Consider the following 21057-nt stretch of genomic DNA (forward strand, 5'->3'; position numbering starts at 1 on the left):
AAATAAAATATTATTAAAATATTATTTTTAATATTATTAAAATTTAAAAATTTAAATTATTTATTATACTTTATATAAAAATTTTAAAAAAACTTTATGAATCCGAGCCATCTCCAATGGCGTACAAGATCCTCATAAGGGAGCATTAAATGCAGCCACCTAAGGTACAGTTGCCCTAAGAGGATGTCCCTTGCACAATATATAGTTTAAAGGCTCTATTATAAATGAAAAATTCTACGTATAAACTTTACTCCCAATCTATTTAATTAAAATATAATTTATTATTTTTATATTTCTATCTAAATACATATATATATATATATATTTAAAAATTAAAATAAAATAATAAATATAATAAATTATATATTAATTAAGTGAATATATATAGTGTAAGATTTGATTATAAATAACTACAGTTATGAAGTAAAAAAGTTTCATTCCTTGCATACTTTTATGCTTATTAGTACATCCTTACTCCTTAGTCTTTTCTTGTAGGTTACCTCGGACTCATTCCTTGCATTATCTTTTCTTGTAGGTTACCTCTGACTCATTCTTTGCATTATCTTTATTGTAAGTTTTTTTTTTTTTTTTTTTTTAACATGTATTACATTTTTATGCCCACGAAGAAAACTATTTCTTCTGGTAGCAAGAAGCTCATAGTTCTATTCAGTAACAAACTTGGTAACTGTTCATCCATCTCCATCTTAATTTTTGTACCCTCGTCTAACTTGCACATCCAGTTATTGTTTTTTCAAGCTCAACATTTACTCTTCCAATGCAATGACGATGAAAGCTTTCCCATAAACGATAATATAATAAAGTTTATACCACATACTGATTTGTCTTCCTTTGAAAGTCGAATAGTATTATAAGTTCTACAGGTGTGCTAACCAGAGGAGGAAAAACAATGGAATTCAAAAAATTATAAAGGATGATGGCGTTGAAACTACTGATCCGAGAGAAATCTCTGTATTATTTTCCTAGTAATTTCAAGATCTATTTACCTCTTCAAGTCCAAGAGATGTGGATGTCTGTTTGAATCATGTCCATCACAAAGTAGATAGAGAGATGAACTCCAAGCTATCCAAACAGTTTACAGCAGAAGAGATAAAGGCTGCTCTTTTTCATATGAATCCTATGGGTGCTCCTGGCCCAGATGGTTTTCCAGCCTTGTTTTACCAGTCTCATTGGGAAGTTGTAGGAGAGGATATCACTAAAGCAGCCCTGGAAATATTAAATGAAGGAGGTGAGATTGCTCCTATTAATAATACCTTCATTGTCTTAATACCAAAAATCAAGAATCCTCAGAAAGTACTAGAATATAGGCCTATCTCCCTCTGTAATGTCATCTACAAAGTGGTCTCAAAAGTTCTATCTAACAGGCTGAAGGAGATTCTTCCTCTCATCATTGCCCTTACACAAAATGCTTTTATTCCCGGGAGGATGATCCTTGATAATGTCATTGTAGCTTTCGAAACACTTCACTCAATGTCCACTAAAGGCAAAGGGCAGCAAGATTATATGGCTATTAAGTTGGACATGAGCAAGGCCTATGATAGGGTGGAGTGAGAGTTCTTGAGGAAGGTCATGGCAAAAATGGGATTCAATAGTAGATGGATTAGACTAATCATGAAATGTGTCTCTACTGTATCCTACTCTATTCTTATAAATGGAAATTCTCAAGGCAGCTTCAATCCTTCTAGAGGCATTAGATAAGGAGATTCTCTCTCTCCCTACTTGTTTATTTTGGCGGCTGAGGTGTTAAGCAGTTTGTTGAACCATGCTGAAGACTCCAAAGTGATTCACGGCTTTCCAATTTGCAGGGGGAAACTCAGCATCAACCATTTATTTTTTGCGGATGATAGTTTGCTCTTCTGTCGAGCAAATGCAAGGGACTGGTCCTCTATCCATTTTCTGTTAAACCTCTATGAAGAAGCCTCTGGCCAGAAACTAAATAAGACAAAAACCTCTATCTTCTTCAGCCCAAACACTAAACCAGCTACAAAAGAATACATCTTAAGCCTTGTAGGTACCAGATCTTCATCTTGTTATGAAAAGTACCTTGGATTACCAGCTCTCATAGGTAGATCCAAGAATGCTGCCTTCAAGAGCATAATCGATAGAATCAAATCAAGAGTAGGAAATTGGAAAAATAAGTTCCTTTCTCATGCAGGCAAGGAAATACTTCTTAAGGCTGTGGTACAGGCCCTCCCTGCTTATTGCATGGGGGTCTTCAAAATGCCCAAATCCTTGCTAAGTGATATTAACAGAATCATGCAGCATTTCTGGTGGGGCCATCTACAAAATGAAAGAAAGGTGCACTGGGTGTCTTGGGGTCAGATGGGAAGATCGAAAGCTACAGGAGGGCTGGGGTTTAGAGACCTTGAGGTTTTTAATTTGGCATTGCTGGCAAAGCAAGGGTGGAGACTTGTTCAATACCCAAACTCTCTAGCTGCTCAAGTCCTGAAAATGAAGTATCATCCACAACATGACTTCTTCCAAGCCAAGGTGGGAAACAGGCCATGCTTCATATGGAGAAGCTTCTATGCAGCAAAGGGACTGCTGGTTAAAGGCTCATTGTGGCGTATTGGAAATGGTTATAGAACCAGAATATGGAAGGACAACTGGCTGCCTCAACCTACTACATACATGGTCCAATCTCCAGTACATATTCTTCAAGAAGATGATAAAGTGGAAAGGCTGATTAACAGTGAGACTAAGCAATGGGATAGAGGCTTGATCTCAGATGCTTTTGATTCAGATACAGCTGCAATGATACTAAAAATTCCCATTAGCTCCTTGGGTATTTAAGATAAACTAATTTGGCTGGGCACCAAAGATGGTTCATTCACTGTCAAAAGTGCTTATCATATGCAGAAAGAGGCTATCAAAATGCATAGAGGGCAGTCATCAAGAGGGACAGAAACAGAGAAGCTGGTCTGAATGCTGGAAGATGCAGGTCCCTAATACCACAAAAACTTTCTTATGGCGTGCATGTCTTGAGGCTCTTCCCACCATGCTCAACCTTTTCAAGAAGAAGATAGTGGACTCTCCTATGTGCCCCATCTGCTGCAGAGAAGAGGAGACCACCACCCATGCTCTATGGAGCTGCAGTTCAGCCATGGATGTTTGGAGTCAAGGCCATATCTTTTTTCAAAAAAGCACTTTGAGGGAAGCCAGCTTTAAAGAGTTGTATGAATGTCTCACTCTACTGTGTGATAGGGAATTACTTGACCTGTTCTCAGTCATTGCTAGGAGCATATGGTTAAGAAGGAATAAGCTGCTATTTGAAGGGTCATTCTTGCACCCAAACATGCTACTGAGGCAAGCATCCCAGTCCCTAGAAGAGTTCAAGACAGCTCAACCTAGTAAGATGGTTAAAACTCAAGTGGCCTCTATTCACCCCTCGAGGTGGACCCCTCCTCCATCTAATTGGGTAAAAATAAATTGGGATGCTGCTGTGAATGTGGATCAAGGTAGAATTGGAATAAGTCTGGTGGCTCGAGACCATGAGGGTTCCATTTTGGCCACTAAGAAGCTCTCTGTCCCCAACTTGGCTGAACCTGTGTTGGCTGAAGCCTTAGGAGCTTTTCATGCAGCTTCCTTGGCAAGGGAATTGGAGTTGAACTCGGTTATTCTGGAAGGAGATGCACTCCAGATTGTGGCAAGGATCAACCACCATTTTGAAAGATGGGATAGAGTGGGCATGGTTTTCTTGGACACTAGGATGGTACTATCTAGTTTGGTCCAGTGGAAAGTAGTTTTTGTTAGGAGGAGTGGCAACCAGTTTGCTCATGGTCTAGCTAAGGAATCTTTAGAGCTAGCTGAGAGCTCAGTTGAGTTGGTCGTTAGACCTCTTTGTAATCATGTTCCTTCTTTTCCTTGAAGGTGAATGAAAGTATGATGTTTAAAAAAAAAAAGAGTATTATAAGTTCTAAAACTCATTTGTCTTGCATATGCGTGGACCACTATATGAAGAAGACAAGACAGTTCTCAATTTAGTTAAAAACTCTATTAGGCAAGTTCATGTCTTGTTAATGCTGTCCTATCATTTCAACTTCAGTATCAAAATCGTAGCTCTACCAACTGGCCGGGGACCATGCATGCCTAAACTTTCTTTTTCTCTAACTTTTAGGGTTTATATTTGCTCCATTTGGCTCTCCATTTTAAAGCTTGAGTTTGTGGATGCTACAGTGGTTCCCCATACATAGGATTGTAAATGAATCAGTATGTTCAGTAGCCCGTTCGGTACTCACTTGGTTAAACTTAAATTGAACTTGACTTGTGAAAAAAAAGCTCGCCTGTGAACGCAGATATCTGCTCGATTAGTAAATAACATATACCCAAAAATGATCAATTATGTATGCAAGTAAATCACGTACAAGGGCAATGCAACTCAAGGAAGAATTGACCTTGATTCAGTGTGGAAATCGCCCAATCCTAGAGTATCTTCATGCGATTAAAGGCTTGGCTGATGAGATAGTCCTCATCGATCACCCAATCTCCAACGATGACATCACCTTCTATGTCCTCAACGGGTTAGGGCCTGAATCTGGTGAGATTGCCACACCTGTTCGGCTAGAGAAAAATCTCTTGCCTTTGAAGAGCTCCACGATCTACTTGTTGGGCATGAGAGTTACTTGTGAAGGATGGAGGCTACTACCCACATGAGCTGCTGCGAATCACAAGCCATCGTTCTGGCTTCTCTCAGCAATTGAAAGGAAATAACAAGGGTCAAGGGTCTTCACGTCAACAAGGCGAAAATCATTCCTCAAATGGCCCATCTTGTGATCAATGGCGTACAAATAACTCGGGCCACTCCAATTCAAACCAAAGACGATACCAGCCCAAATGCCAGTGTTGCGACCAAGTGGGCCACACAGCTAAGGCCTGCCCCTAATTACATCCTTCTGAAATGACTATTAATTGTGTAGGAACATTTGATGGTCAAGAACATAAATGGTTAATTGACTCTGCAGCTTCTCACAATATCATGGGTGATATACAACATTTATCAATTCACTCTAAGTATGATGGCATTGATGAAGTCATTCTTGGTGATGGTACAGGTTTGGCGGTTACATATATTGGTTCTTTAGCCTTACCCATACCTAAAAAAATCTTTCATTTACACGATGTATTATATTTTCCAAATATTCATAAGAATCTCATTTCCGTTCATCACTTCACCAAACAAAATGATGTTTTTCTTGAATTTCACCCACTTTATTTTCTTGTAAAGGAACGATCCACGGGGGCGATACTGCTAAGAGGAGCGTGTGAGAACATCATCTACATGTTTCCAAACTCAATGGAGGCTTCTTCCACTCTTAAAATGGTTGCTTATGTGCATGAACAGACATCAATCGATGGGTGGCACAAGCGTCTTGGACACCCTTCGATTAAAGTTGTTCAAAATCTAGTTAATCTTTTTTCCCTTCCTCTTACTACAAATAAGTTACCATCTTCAAGTACTTCTTGTTCAATAAATAAAGCACATCAACAACCATTTGGCTCTACAAGTCTTCAAAGTCATCTCCACTTGAAATTATATACACTAATGTTTTGGGTCCCGCTCACATTACCGGGTCCAATGGCGCACAATATTATCTCATTTTTGTGGACCATTATACCAAATACAAGTGGTTTTACCCAATGTCTACAAAATCTCTTGTTTCTAGCATTTTTCCACAATTTAAAATACTTGTTGAAACAAGGTTTAAGTCCAACATCAAAAGTTTCTACTTGGACAATGGTGGAGAATTCCCAAGTTTAAAAAAATATTTGTCCGATCATGGTATAAGCCACTACACCACTGCTCCCTAAACCCTCCAATGAAATGGTGTTTTCGAAAGGTGTCATCGTCATCTTGTATAGATGGGTCTTACTTTGCTTCATGATACTTCCTTACCTCTCTTTTATTGGCCTCATGCATTCCAAATTGCCACTTATCTCATAAATCGACAACCAACTCCCCTTCCCCAAAACAAGTCTTCGTTTGAGGTTCTTTTTGGTCAATGCTCAAATTATCTCAAACTGCAAAAAATTTGGATGTTTATGCTACCCTCTCACAAGGCAATACGATACCTGTTGAGGCTTCTCCGCGATCCTCCTTTGATTCTTAGTCATTGCCTTAATTATAGTAGTTTACCCATGATTGTAGAGATGTTGTATTTATTTTTATGATTGTTTTCCTTTCTTGTTGTATACCTGTACATGTATGTCTATCTCTATGAATGGAAAACTGTCTCCACCTTTTTATAATGTGGTGGATTTACAAACATTCTCATGGTATCAAGAGCCTCTCTGGATTAACATTCGATACCAGTCTTTTTTGTTTTCCCCCTTTTCTCTCATGGCTGAATCTCTTTCTTTCAATACCATGGTCCACATGGTAACTACCGAACTTTCATCCAGCAACTATTTGCTTTGGAAGAGCCAGTTGATTCCGTTGCTTGAATGTCAAGACTGTCTTGGTTTTGTGGATGGTTCTCTCCCCAAGCCCTCTCCTACCACCACCAATGGTTCTTCCACTCCTAACCCCAAGTTTCTTGAATGGAAACTCAAAGACCAAAGCATCCTTAGTCTTCTCATCTCTTCTCTCTCTGAAGAAGCCATGGCCGAAGTTATTGGTCTCACAAACTCTCGGGATGTCTAGGTTGCACTAGAACGTGCTTTCAGCCACACTTCTAAAACTTGAGAGATACGGATCAAGGATGAACTTCAGTTGATTAAGAAAGGAACCAAAAATATTGTTGAATATTCTCAAGCTTTTAAAGCTCTCTGTGATTAGCTAATGGCTATTGGACGCTCAGTCGATGATGTCGATAAATCTCATTGGTTCTTACATGGTCTCGGCACCAAGTTCTCTGCCTTTTCTTCTGCACAAATGGCTCTCACGCCGCTACCCTCCTTCCATGAACTTGTTCCCAAAGCTGAAAGTTATGATTTCTTTCAAAAATCACTTGAATCTCCTTCTCTGTCTTCTGCAGCTTTTACCACAACTTGTGGACGTGGTCATGGTCATTTCTGTAACAATGGAAGTCGTCGTTCTCAAGGCCATTCAAATGGTCGTAATAATGGTCAGCCCATAGGCACTGGACATGGTCGTCGATCCTACACCCCACAGTGTCAAATTTGCAAAACTGAAGGTCATATAGTTGATAAATGCCACAACTGGTATGATTGCAGTGAGCCATCTGTGCAGCTTACTGAAGCTTTTCAGACTGGCTGTTCTCTTTCTGAAGGCTCCTCGTCCGACTGGAACCTTAACACCGGTGCTTTTGCCCACATGACTTCGGACTCAATTGCCCTTGATTCCTTCGAGACTTATGTTAGTAAGGACAATGTTATTGTAGGTAATGGGGCTTCTCTGCCTATTACCCATACGGGTACCCTCTCTCATTCTCCCAACATTCAATTACTTGATGTTTTAGTGGTCCCACGTCTAACCAAAAATCATCTGTCCATTAGCATGTTGACTCTGATTATTCCCTCTCTATTACCTTTACTGATTCTTGCTTTACCATTTAGAACAAAGCAATAGGAAAGGTGGTGGCAACAAGATGATGTGATGGTGGTCTTTATGTACTGGATCGTGGCACGATAGCCTTTGTTTCCATCCTTAATAATCCCTCTTTGCGTGCTTCATATGAGTTATGGCATGCACGTCTTGGCCATGTAAACCCCTCTATTATTTCTTTATTAAATAAAAAACGACAGCTTTCCCTTATTTCTTTATTGCCTACTCCGTCTATTTGTTCTACTTGCCAACTTGCTAAGAGTCATAGACTTCCTTTTTCCACAAGTGCTAGTCGGGCCTCTTCTATTTTGGGTCTTGTTCATTTTGACATTTGGGGCCCATCCTCGATGAAATCTAATATGGGCTTCGCTTATCATGTCTTATTTATTGATGACCACTCACGGTTTACATGGCTTTATCCTATGAAATTAAAATATGATTTTTTTTGCCATCTTTAATCAGTTTCAAACATTTGTGGAAAATCAATATTCTTACAAGATTAAAATTTTTTAGAGTGATGGTGGCGCTGAATTTCGTAGCACTCACTTTCAATCTCAACTCCTTTCTTCGGGTATTCACCACCAAATGTCTTGCCCCTATACCCCTTCCCAAAATGGCCGTGCCGAATGCAAACATTGCCATGTGACTGAAATGGGTCTTGCCCTTCTCTTTGATTCACATGTCCCTAGTCGTTTTTGGGTTGACTCTTTCAGTACAGCCACCTATATCATCAACTGGTTGCCCCACCTCTCCTTGGAGACATCTCTCCCTTTGAAATTTTGCATGGTAAGGCTCCCAATTATATTAATTTTCATCCTTTTGGTTGTCGTGTCTATCCATGTTTACGTGACTATTCGCCTCATAAATTTTCTCCCCATAGCATTCCTTGTATTTTTCTCGGCTTTAGTCCCTCATACAAAGGTTTTCGTTGCCTTGACACGCTTACCTCTAGGATTTACATCACTAGACATGCACAATTTGATGAGACTTATTTTCCTTACTTACGTACCTCCCAAGCCCAGCCCATGTCCTCTCTTGATTTTTCCAATTTTTTTGAGCCCAGTACTGTTTCCTCCCCTACACCCACCCAGCCCACTATGCCCACAATGTCACTATCCAATCCATCTAATTCTTGGACCAGCAACATGACATGCCGCTTATGCCCTGATGATTTTTTCGAGTCCTTGCAGGTTCCAACTGAGCCCACTCCTATTGTCTAGGTGCCTTCAGCTCAATATCCTTCCTCTATGTAACCTTCCGCACCAACAGTTGGATCTGAACCTTCTGCTTCGGTCCATGATGGTTCTTCTGCCTAGCTCTGGTCACTTCCTTCTCACTCTATGATCACCAGAGCCAAAGCAGCTGTCTTTCAACCTCGTCATCCGTCCTATCTCAACCATCACACCTTTGGTCTTCTAGATGCTCTACTCACCTCCTCTGAGCCCAGAGGTTTCAAGTTCGCTGCTAAGAATCCTGCTTGGCTTGCCGCTATGGATGAAGAAGTTCATGCTCTCCGTGCCAACCATACTTGGGATCTTGTTCCATGTCCTCTAAACACCAATATTGTAGGTTCCAAATGGGTTTTCCAAACCAAATATTTGTCTGATGGCTCCATTGATCATCTCAAAGCATGTCTTGTTGTAAAGGATATACTCAGCTCCCTAGTCTTGATTATACAGACACCTTCAGTCCTGTTGTCAAGGCCTCCACTGTTCATGTTGTTCTCTCTATTGTTGTCCCCAATGGATGGCCTCTGCGTCAACTTGATTTCAAGAATGCATTTCTCAACGAACATGTCTATATGGAGCAGCCCCTTGGTTATGTTGATCCTCGCTTCCCTACTCATGTTTGCAAACTCAAAAGGCGCTCTATGGCTTAAAGCAAGCCCCTCATGCTTGGTTTCAACGTTTTAGCTCGTTTCTTCTGAAGCTTGGTATCTCTTGTAGTCATGCTAACACTTTTCAATACCCATAAATTACAACCAAAATCAATTCCATGTATTTTCATTGGGTATTCACGAACACAGAATACATATAAATGCATGGATCCTTTAATGGATCGGATATATGTTTCTAGGCACGTGACATTTGATGAACTGTAGAGCCCAATTTCTCCAAACCTCACACACGACCCAAGCTCCAGAGAAAGCCCACCTATCGATCCCCATTTCATTCTTACACAGAACCCGTGCCCTAATTTTTTCTCCTCTGCTCCTTTAATTCCTACACCTTCACGCAGTCCCGATAGCTCCTCACAGCCGCCCCCGAGCTTGGAACATGTTGCCGTCATTTCTGCACCACGACCAGGTATATCCTCCTCTATCTCTACTCATTTTCGTTATGAATTTCATGAAAACCAAAGTGATGTGAATTTAACTTCAAACTTGGATGCTGGTTTAAATAACTACAGTTATGAGGTAAAAAAGTTTCATTCCTTGCATACTTTTATGCTTATTAGTACATCCTTACTCCTTAGTCAACGCTAACATTATCTTTTCTTGTAGGTTACCTCGGACTCATTCCTTGCATTATCTTTATTGTAAGTTTATTTTTTTTGACATGTATTACATTTTTATGCCCATGAAGAAAACTATTTCTTTTGGGTGCAAGAAGCTCATAGTTTTCTATTCAGTAACAAACTTGGTAACTGCTCAATTATCTCCATCTTAATTTCTTTACACTCGTCAAACTTGCACATCCAGTTATTGATTTTTCAGGCTCAACATTTATTCTCTTTCAATGCAATGACGATGAAAGCTTTCCCATAAACGATAATATAAAGTTTATACCACCTACTGATTTGTCTTCTGATCCTTTGAAAGTCAAATAGTATATTATAAGTTCTAAAACTCATTTGTCTTACATAGGCGTGGACCACTATATGAAGAAGACAAGACAGTACTCAATTTAGTTAAAAACTCTATTAGGCAAGTCCATGTCTTATTAATGCTGTCCCATCATTTCAATTTCAGTATCAAAATCGTAGCTCTACCAACTAACTGGCCGGGGACCATGCATGCCTAAACTTTTTTTTTTCTCTCTAAATTTTAGGGTTTATATTTGCTCCATTTGGCTCTCCATTTTAGAATTTGGGTTTGGTGATGCTACAGTGGTTCCCCATACATAGGGCTGTAAATGAATCAGTCTGTTCCATAGCCCGCTCAGTTAAACTTGAATTGAACTCAACTCATGAAAAAAAAAGCTCGCCCGTGAACGCAGATATCTGCTTGATTAGTAAATAACATATACACAAAAACTCGACTCGACTCGACTAACGCTCTTTAAGGTCTGCTATCTCTTTTATGCCCCGAGTCGACTCATTAGCTCAACTTGATTAAAACTCATCTATATATTGATAAATATATACATAAACCTATATGTGTGTGTATATATATATATATATATATATATATGTATTAGGTAATAATATAAGCATATATTAGCTAATAATTACTTATTTCTATATATTAAATATACTTCATAGCTATATTTTATAATTTGTAAAAAGGTTGTTGATAAGATTTAATAATTTTATATACTATTATGTGGGAACCATATATGAAATAGATATATGCTATCATATTATGTGTATGTATTAATAATTTCTATAGGCATATAATATATTGTTATTATGGATAAATATCAACTAGTTAGATATGAATTATTTATAAATTTTTAAAATCTTATAATTCAATAGAAGTTCTACTTGTTAATTGTACAAACTCAATATTAGATTTTTTTACTTTTTATCTATCTAATTTATTAATTATTAAATCATTTAAAAAAAATGAAAAATTTGAGCCGAGCTCAGCTTGACTTGAGCTAGTTTTTGGGACAAGCTCAAGTTGGAAATTTATCTTACCAAGTTGAGCTCAAAAAAAGAATAAATAAAAAGCTCGAGCTCGATTATTTTGTGTCATGATATGGGAATTTATTTCACACATTTTCTCAATCCTAATTGTTTTGATTCAAAGTATTTTGTATGTTTCATAACTCGTTTACTTAGAATCTTTGGTGTCTTTTACATTTATTTAATTCTTGAAAATGTTTAGCATTTTTCAGGTGTTTAATTATTAAAATAGGTTGAAATTGGGCTGATGTGAAGATACACAATTAGGGCTAGGCCTAGAGAACAAATCGTAGTTGAGCTGATTAAGTCAAAACAGAATACTGTTTGGATTTTTGGGTTCTAACTGGAGTTACACATCTCGGTTTTAGGTGTTGTTTGGATTTCTGGAAATCTAAGAGGTAGGCCTAAAATGTTTATGAAGAGTCTAAAACCTAGTTCTGCCGTTTTGAAGTTTGAAACTTAGAAGAAACAGAGAAATCCGAATCTGTCCAGAAGTTTATTACAAGTCACAGCCCGTTTCAGTTTTTAGCCTGTATCTAGAGTTCTAAACGTTAGAATACAGTATACTTAGGTGCGTTGAAAAGCTGAGAATGAAATCTAAAACTTTAATGAAGGGCCCAAATCCAAAATATGTTATGCTGATACTCTAAATCTAGCTAGAAGTCGGGCAGCTAAGAATTCCAAATTTTCAGCAACATATATGGGGAATATCTTTTGTTTTAAAATTTGAAAAGAGAATCATTTTTGAATGGATTAGATGGCCTGAAGCTATGGAAGGAGGTTTTTAAAAAGAAAAAATTTCCAGAAAAAAAGAAAAGGAAGTAAGAAAAAAAGAAATCACAGATGGAATCCATAAGAAATTCAAATTCAAAATGCACTAGGAGATAGCCTGTACATGGTTTAGTATTTTAACCATACCTTTCTACTCACATATCTGATCGATAGGATTCTTGATGGGTTGGAAAGCTATCTTAAAGGGCTACAACTGTTTTTAGATAAGGATTTCAAAATTTAAACTCCTGAAGCTCAAACACGACTACCAAGATAAGTAAAACAATTTAGGCATTTTTTAAGAAAAATCAGGAAAACCTTAGGATTTCTTTTCTACTATATATAAGCATATTATTGGCATAAAATTGAAAGAGGGGGATTGAAAGGAGCAGCTATAATTCCAAGAGAGAAAACAAAGCTCACGATTTGTACAATTACAAAGTTCTTTTTTTCTTTCTATAATTTTTAGTTGCTAAATTGTTATTAAGGATGTTGGATTTGAATTTATGTTTGAGAAATAATTGGATTGTTTTATCAGTTGTGATTTGCTAGTTTTCTTATTCTAGGGCTAGGATGTAGTCATTGAGTTTTTAATATGATTTGAGTATGGTTGTATTGAATATCCATTGTTAGTTGCAATCTGATGATTTCAGTTTTCATTCTTGCAATATGCTGACCTGAATTACATGCTTAAGATGTTGAATTAAGTAACGAAAGTTGAAGTTCAATATTAGTTCGTGAATTCATCAAACATTGGCAGTGTAGTTTAGATATAAATACACACATTTGTGACCTACATTCAAGAATTCCATCGAGCATAATCAATTTATATTAATTTCTATGATCACGACAATAGACATAGGATTAATATAGGTATAAGTGTTATACCTTGAAAGAGGATATCACATAAAAAAGTGAATTCAGTTATTGTAATTAGCAAAACATTAATGCAAGCAACCATTTTTAAACTCACTGAAGGAATTCAATTTATGAAATCCAAGCTCTAGGAACTTTTCATATTTGATTTTTCAAGTAAAGAATTTGTAGTCAGTCACAATAATTTGGAATCATCTAAATAATATAGGAGATTTTATAAATTGATATTTGAATCTCTTCCTTTTGGAAACAATACGCTTTTTGCCTTATTCTATTTGTCACGACCCATGCACTTGTGGTAAAATCTAGGGACTATCAAGTTTTTTGCGCCATTGTCGGGGATGATTGTTTTCAATATTGATGCAATAATTACCTATATTAATTTAGGTTGTTTTTGTGTTTTGGTTTTTCAATTTACATTTTTTTATTTAGTGTATGCCACGTAGTTGTAAGCTAATTGAGCTTTTTGATCTAGAAATTGAGAGAACCCTATGTGCAATAAGGAGAAAACAAATATTGGAGCAAGAGCAAGAACAAGCCATAGCCATGGCAGATAACCAGAATCAGAGGGTGTCGTGTGACTATGCTGTGCCGGATGTCAATGGTGCTCAACCCAGTATTGTGAGACCTACAGTCAATGCTAATAACTTTGAGATTAAGCTTATCTCATCCAGATGATGCAGCAGGAGAAATTTGGTAGAGGACTTGTTGAGGATCTACATGCACACCTTGCCAATTTATTGGACATTTGTGATACAATTAAGATGAATGAAGTTAGTGATGATGCTATTTGGCTCTGACTTTTTCCATTTTCTCTAAAGGATAAAGCCAAGGCCTGGTTGAATTCCAAAGCGCCTAACTCTTTTACCACTTGGAATGCATAGTCATAAGCTTTTCCATGTAAGTAATTTCCCCCAAGTAAGACTGCCAGGGGCTATGATGAAGGTCGAATTTTTGGGTGTACCTGAGTATAATATTAGTAGCTCTAATGAATGGCCATCGATTGATATGGCAGGGTAACCCAAATGACCATCTTAATTGTGAAATTTTCACAAAGGCAACTGGGATTTGCAACCATCCTATCTTGTGCCCTTTGCTATGCTTGAGAAGTAAAGATATAAGCCTCCTTGATATGTAAATATAAGCTATTTTGCATGATGGTTTTATGCTATCTTGTGCTTTCTTCGCTGATTTGGTTGGGTATGCATGGAGGGTTGACCTTTGTTGGTTCATGTGGAACATGTTTTCTGCTTTGACTTGTGCCTTATACCTTGTTTCGGAGTTTGGTTTTGTGATTTCTTGGTAGTGCTTGGTTGGTTGTGATTTCTTGGCATTTGAGGTTTTTCCTAAATGTAAACCCTAAAATTTAGGGAAAATGAAGTTTTAGGCATCCAAATGCGAGTGCTCTTAGAAATATATATTCTTAGTTGGTTCAATACATACATGTAAGTAATTAGTTATTGAGAACAACTTGTATTCAATGGGATAGATGGCCATGAAAAGAGTAGAAGGTGCAACCCCTTTTGGTTCTTGATTGATATTAATGTATTTACCATTGAAAACTTTATAAAAAGTATTGAAATTAAGAAATAACTCCAATTGATAAATGTTTTCTTATACATTTCAACCTTACAATCTTGTCCAAGACTTTCAAGGTTTGTGATTGTATCCTCTTGAATGTAAGTTAAGGCTCCAGTATAAGGAAGACTAATATGAGCTATGTAATCATTGGTCAAAAGAAGAGGTAGGAGTGGTGATTATATCCTAGATCCAATCATTGCCCATGTTCCAAGATCTCACTTGATTCATGAATCTTCTTTTTATTTTAGAGCATGAATTAACTTGCTTTTGGTCCTCCTTTGCTATCGCTGCTTTGTAGCCTCAGCTAAACTAGCCATTAGCCAAAGGTTATCATGAGTGTTTGGGATTTTTATTGGTTGATAGGGGCAATGTTCCAATTTAAACTCTGTTAAGAAATTTGTTGTTTTTATGTCTTATGATTGAAATAAAGGTTGGAATGTTGTTTGTTGTAACTGTACCTATCTTAGAATTGAACTACCTTTAAATAGCACAAATCGAGTTGAAATGTTGTTTGTTGGCATTATAACCATTTCCCAGAATTGGTTTAGCTTAAAATATCATTCCCTAGCTATGTATATTTTACTTAATGAAATTTAGATACAGCAGTGTAGAAGGTGAACTTTCATCTGGATATTTATTCCTATACTTTTGTCTCTTTGTTTGTCTAAGTTGAATAGGCAGTGGCCTTTTCATTTCTCATTAACTTTGCTTGAGGCACGTGTTTTGTGATTTAGGTACTCTACTACACTACATGCATGCTATTCAGTTTTTTGAAAGTTGGATTACTTTGATGAGTTTGTTGTTCAATTAAAGGTATATTTTCCTCGGATGCTTTTCTTGTTTGGTATGATTTTGGTTGTGTATCTTCCTCGGCTGTGATGATAACAAAGTTGGGCAGGAACACAAAAAAGTTGTAACATACTCCATGGCATGGTAATAAGGATGGCCAATCACAAAGGCAATTGATTGTTGCAGCCATTTGACCATGTTGTTTTTTCCCATGTGTTACCATTTCTTTCCTGAGCCACTTTGTATGACTTAATGGTTTGGGTATGTTTGGGAGCTTCACAAGAGAAAGTTGAGTGTCGACAACGACTCATTGTTTGTCTACAAACTTGATGCAAAATAAAAGACAACACTACCCAATGCTTGGGTCAAGTAGTAGCATGAGCAATATCTTATGCTCAACAAATTATCGTCAAAATGAATATCCAGTTTTTTATTGTAGTATTAAAGCATGTCAACAAATTGCTCATACAAAGGATAATGAGGGGCGCCGATTTTTCGGTTGCCAAAACTATGAGCTAATTTTGCATTTGTTGGTGGTCTTATTTGTTGAATTGTTGTGGTATTATTGTAATTATAGATTTCAATATTTGTCAATTGTGCAAGCTGGGCAGGCATGCTTGTTTTTCTATTGGTATGATCTAGAAATATCCGCATATGGCCAAAAGGCACTTAACCAGTTAAAAATTGAACTTCATAAGATACAAACTTCAATGGACATCCAAACTACTAGACATCAACTAGAAATTGATGTAGAGAGGCGTAAGAGAAAGCTGGAGAAAATCAGTTTGATTATTTTAATTTTGATGTCATGGTTATTTGTTTTGGCAATTTATTTTGAAAAATTCTGAGTAATCTTATGGCGACATGTACTAAACTTTTGGGTCCGGTGTATGAGCATTTTCAGTAGTTGTAATTATAATATAGTTTTATTGTTCACACATTAAATTTGTGTTTTGGGGCTAGTGTGAATGGGCAAGAGTAATACTTATATGTAAAATTTATAAAATATTATGGATGTATTTTACCTCTTGTCAATTTTGTATTTCAGTTATTAAGAATGAATCAAATTTATCAAGTGTGTAATTTTTCTTAACGTGTGAAAAAAACATATTTATCATTTCATTTGCTTCAATTGTGTCTAAAAATTAGATCATTTCGATCATTGTTAGATCTGGTAGGAAAACGATATTTTTGTATTTTATTTATTCATTACAAATAAAATACCCTTGGAAAAGATGAATATTTATTATTTTTAAACTCATAATAACTTCAAAACTATTTTCATACCGGGATAAAAAATCAGCTTCTTGTTTAAAATTTATGTAGAAGCTAAGATTGCTTAACATAGGAAAAAGATAAAAGAGTAAGTAGTTAAGATTGTAAATGGAAGTGAGAAAAAATAATAAAAAAAGAATAGAGAAAAATTATTTTAATAGAACAAAAAAATATAAAAAATTAGATGTAGAAGGTTTTTGAAAGATTAGTAAAATTTAAAATAAAATTTTAGGAATGGTGTATTTTAGTTTTATGAAAAATGGGATGTGAATGCTCTGAAGGAGATGCCTTTCACTTTTCGTTTGCAAAAAGTATATTATAATTGCTAATATATATACTTTTTAGGAGACAATAATCTTAAATATATTAAAAGAGTAATGCTATACACTACACTCTCATTCTACTTTCATCCTATTAAGTAAGATGTGGCACATTCATCATTATTTGATGATAAAGAAGCATGCAATAAATGATCATTCAATAGTTTGATACTCTCATGTTCCTCCTTGGCATTAGGTTGACACTTTTAGCATGGCGAGCTATATTATCAACCGGTTGCCTATGCCTGTTCTTGGTGGTCTTTCACCTTCTAAAGTTCTCTCTGGTAAGTCTCCTAATTATGAAAATTTTCATCCCTTTGGTTGTCGAGTCTACCCTTGTTTATGCGATTACGCACCTCACAAATTTTCTCTCGATAGCTTATCGTGTATTTTTCTTGGCTATAATTCCTCCCATAAAGACTTCCGTTGTTTTGACACTGCAACTTCTCGCATATATATTGCACAGCATGCTCGGTTTGATGAGAATTTGTTTTTCCATTTTCAAATACTTCCCATGCCACTTCTATCGCTAACATTGGTTTTTCCAATTTTTTCTAGCCCTGCTCCCTTGAACCATCTCCCAGCACATCTTTTCCCACTACTACGCAGGTCCCTACCACTGCTCCTTGTCATTTTTGTGCAGATGACTCTGTTGTTGAGCCTTTGCAGGTTTCTTCTTCAACTACAGAGTCAACACCTTCTTCAGCTGTAGTTTCACCAGCACCTGCGTGTGCTACGGACTTGGTTCCTTCTGTAGATTCCATGGCCCCGTCTCGTGCCACTACTTCAATTGTTCCTTCTGCCTCTCATCCCATGGTTACTCGTGCCAAATCTGGAATTTTCAAGCCACGACATCCAGCCCATCTCAACTTTGTGTAGTCTTCACCATTGCTTCATGCTGTGCTTGTCACCTCTGAGCCTAAGGGGTTTAAATCAGCTGCCAAAAATCCAGCTTGGCTTGCTACCATGGATGATGAGATGAAGGCTCTTCAAACAGATCATACTTGGGATCTTGTTTGCTAGCCCTCCAACACCAATATTGTCGGTTCCGAATGGGTTTTCCAAACTAAATTTCTTCCCTATGGATCCATTGATTGCCTCAAAGGGCGCCTCATTGCAAAGGGCTGTACTCAACTTCCCTGTCTTGATTACACGAACACTTTTAGCCCTATGGTAAAAGCCTCTACAGTTCGTGTTATTCTCTCTCTCGTCGTGTGTCACAAGTGGCCCTTACGTTAACTTGACGTAAAAAATACTTTTCTCAATGGCATTATTCATTAAACTGTCTACATGGAGTAGCCCTCGGGCTATGTTGATCCTCGCCATCCTCTTCATGTTTGCAAATTAAAGAAGGCCCTCTACGGCTTGAAACAAGCACCTCATGACCTTCTAGTTCTTTTCTACTAATTTTTTTTTTTTTTAACAGCCGCACAGACCCTTCTTTATTTGTCTTTAATCAGTAAGATGATCTTATTTATCTCCTTCTCTACATTGACGACATCATACTAACTAGGAAAAATTCTGCTCTCATAAACCGATTTACTACCCAACTGCACTCCGAGTTTGCTATCAAGGATTTAGGCCCACTGAATTGTTTTCTTGGCCTCGAAGCGTCTTACATCCCAGACGGCATTTTCCTCAGCCATGTCAAATATGCTACTAATGTATTGGCCCGTGCTTAGCTACTGGACAACAAACCAGTTCCTACCCCTATGATTGTCTCTCAACTGCTCTCCTCTGAAGGTGCCCCATTTGCGAATCCCACTCTCTATCGCTCCTTAGTTGGTGCCTTGCAGTACTTAACAATTACACATCCTGATCTTGCCCATTCAGTCAACTCTGTAAGTCAGTTTCTTCATGTGCCTATTGATGTTCATTTTTAGGCAGTCAAGTGAATCCTTCACTATGTGAAAGGCATACTTCACTTTGGTCTCAAGTTCACTTCATCCTTTTATATGTGTTTAGTTGCATACTCAGATGCCGATTGGGCTGGATGTCTGGACACTAGACACTCCACTTCTGGCTACTTGATCTTTTTCGGCAATAATCTTGTCTCTTGGAGTGCCAAGAAACAACCCACAATTTCTCGTTTGAGCTGCAAATCAAGGTATCGTGCTCTCGTCCTTCTTGCTACTGAAGTCTTATGGCTCACTTATCTCCTACGAGATCTTTGGGTCACTTTAACTCATCGGCCTCTCCTTCTTTGTGATAACAAAAGTGCTATTTTTTAAGCTCCAATCCCGTGTCCCACAAGCGCGCCAAGCATATCGACGTTGATTATCATTTTCTACGTGAGATCATTGTTGCTAGCACTCTTCGTCTTCAACATGTTTCGTCCCACTTACAACTGGTCGACGTGTTCACCAAGAGTGTTTCATGGGATCTTTATGTCTTTTTCCTATCCAAGCTTCTAGTTTGTGTTAATCTCACTCTTGGCTTGCGGGGGGTTGTAGAGGATTCCAGTAAATCAGTTACGGAATCCTCCTTGATTGTAGGAGATGCGGTTTCCTCTTGTAATTATCTTTCCTATTTTATCTCCTTGTATTCAACTTATATTGTGTTTTGTATATATCTATATATATAAATGGAAAAACGCCACCCCAGACAAGTGTGGTGGTTTTACAAACGTTGTCAGATAGAAGATGTGAATCTTCAAAATCGTAGTTGTGGGTGCAAATTAAAAAAGGAAAAAGGTAATAAATAGTTTGGACGAAAACACAAATGTAAGAAGTTCCATTTTAAGATGGTTTATTACAGATCCAAGTCCATAATTACATCCCACCATCATGTTCCCATGTCGTTATTCTTCTTCTTCTTCTATGGATAGCATATACTCTAAATGAGGAGTTCTAAAGCTGAATCTGGGTAAACTACAGAATTTGCCAAAGTGATCACAAATTCGAGGCCAACCCGCATGGCTGTTGCCATACCGTCTAATGTACCCTTCAACTATCGCAGCCGCACATCCAGCAAGAACCAACGACATCATAAACTGTCACAATCAAGACCAAATAAATTATGTTAATGAAAACATCCTTTTCTAGGTGATATATGCCCAATTTTCATGAGAACTAAAGATATTTGGACAAAATATAAAAATAATAACAAAACTAAGCGTACCAAATCATGTAAGAACAAGTATTAGTAGTACGGCAGAGTTTGTGCCTGGACGACATAAAACGAAAACAAAGAATAGGGAAAACATAGAAAAGGCACATGCAACAGCGTTTGCAAAAGCAAAAAACTTGCGAATGGAAGATTGAATTGTATATAAACATGGCGCCCGAAGTTATTTGTGGTTCTTCTTCTTTCGTGCATTTTTACTTTTTTCACAAAGCTTTGTCTTACTTGAAAGTAGAGGAGTAGCTATATCGAGCATCAAAGGTGATGCCAATAATCTCTGTTGATTGCTTGCTAGTGAAAATAATGCAAGTTGCAGCCAATGTTGTCACAATTGCAAAAATTCTAGAGCAAATCTGGATTCCAAGGACAATCTTTTGGGTTTTCAGAGGTGGGTTCTGTGAAAACATGGCTTCGACGCTATCCGTTATGAGATCTTAGAGAAAAACCAAGAAGTGTTGGTAGAAGGCAGAGCTAAAAGAGTGCAGGAAATAGGAATAGGGGAGAGAAGCATTAAATAGTCTTGAGTTTTGATTATTTTCTCCAAAATATACTTAATGCAGGTATTAAATAGTCTTAATTTTGTGTGGTTCTCTCTGAAATATGCTTTAAATTCAGGTAGAGGGCACTCAATTATTGTATTTTTCTTGGAAGGAAAGGGAAATCCACCAATTAAGAGAGAGGATAGTGAAATAAATGTTAATTTAGGGTAACTTTGTCATTTTAGGTTTATTGAAACAAAAACAATAAGTCCCCAACCCAACATGTATTTGGGAAGCCAAATGCTACAAAATATGGCTATCAATTAGATATGATCCTTGATAAGTGCAATATCTAAACCAAGTCATATGTCCTACCTTCCTTTCCTTACTCGAAGACATTTTTTTCAACATTTCTCGGAGCGTTGGGGATTCTAGAACCCTGTTTACAAAAGAGTTATGGTGGTTATGATAT

General features: G+C 37.2%; 1 protein-coding gene and 1 pseudogene across 1 annotated transcript; one reads left to right on the forward strand and one right to left on the reverse strand.

The window, feature by feature from the left end:
• Positions 1-2839: 2839 nt before the first annotated feature.
• Positions 2840-3886, forward strand: LOC122290067. The gene has a single exon (XM_043097591.1). It carries the CDS (start codon positions 2840-2842, stop codon positions 3884-3886), a length of 1047 nt encoding a protein of 348 aa, XP_042953525.1.
• A 15819-nt stretch (positions 3887-19705) lies between these two features.
• Positions 19706-20527, reverse strand: LOC122289200 (annotated as a pseudogene).
• Between the last annotated feature and the right edge of the window lie 530 nt (positions 20528-21057).

Source organism: Carya illinoinensis, chromosome 12 (assembly GCF_018687715.1).
Source record: "Carya illinoinensis cultivar Pawnee chromosome 12, C.illinoinensisPawnee_v1, whole genome shotgun sequence".
NCBI lineage: Eukaryota > Viridiplantae > Streptophyta > Magnoliopsida > Fagales > Juglandaceae > Carya > Carya illinoinensis.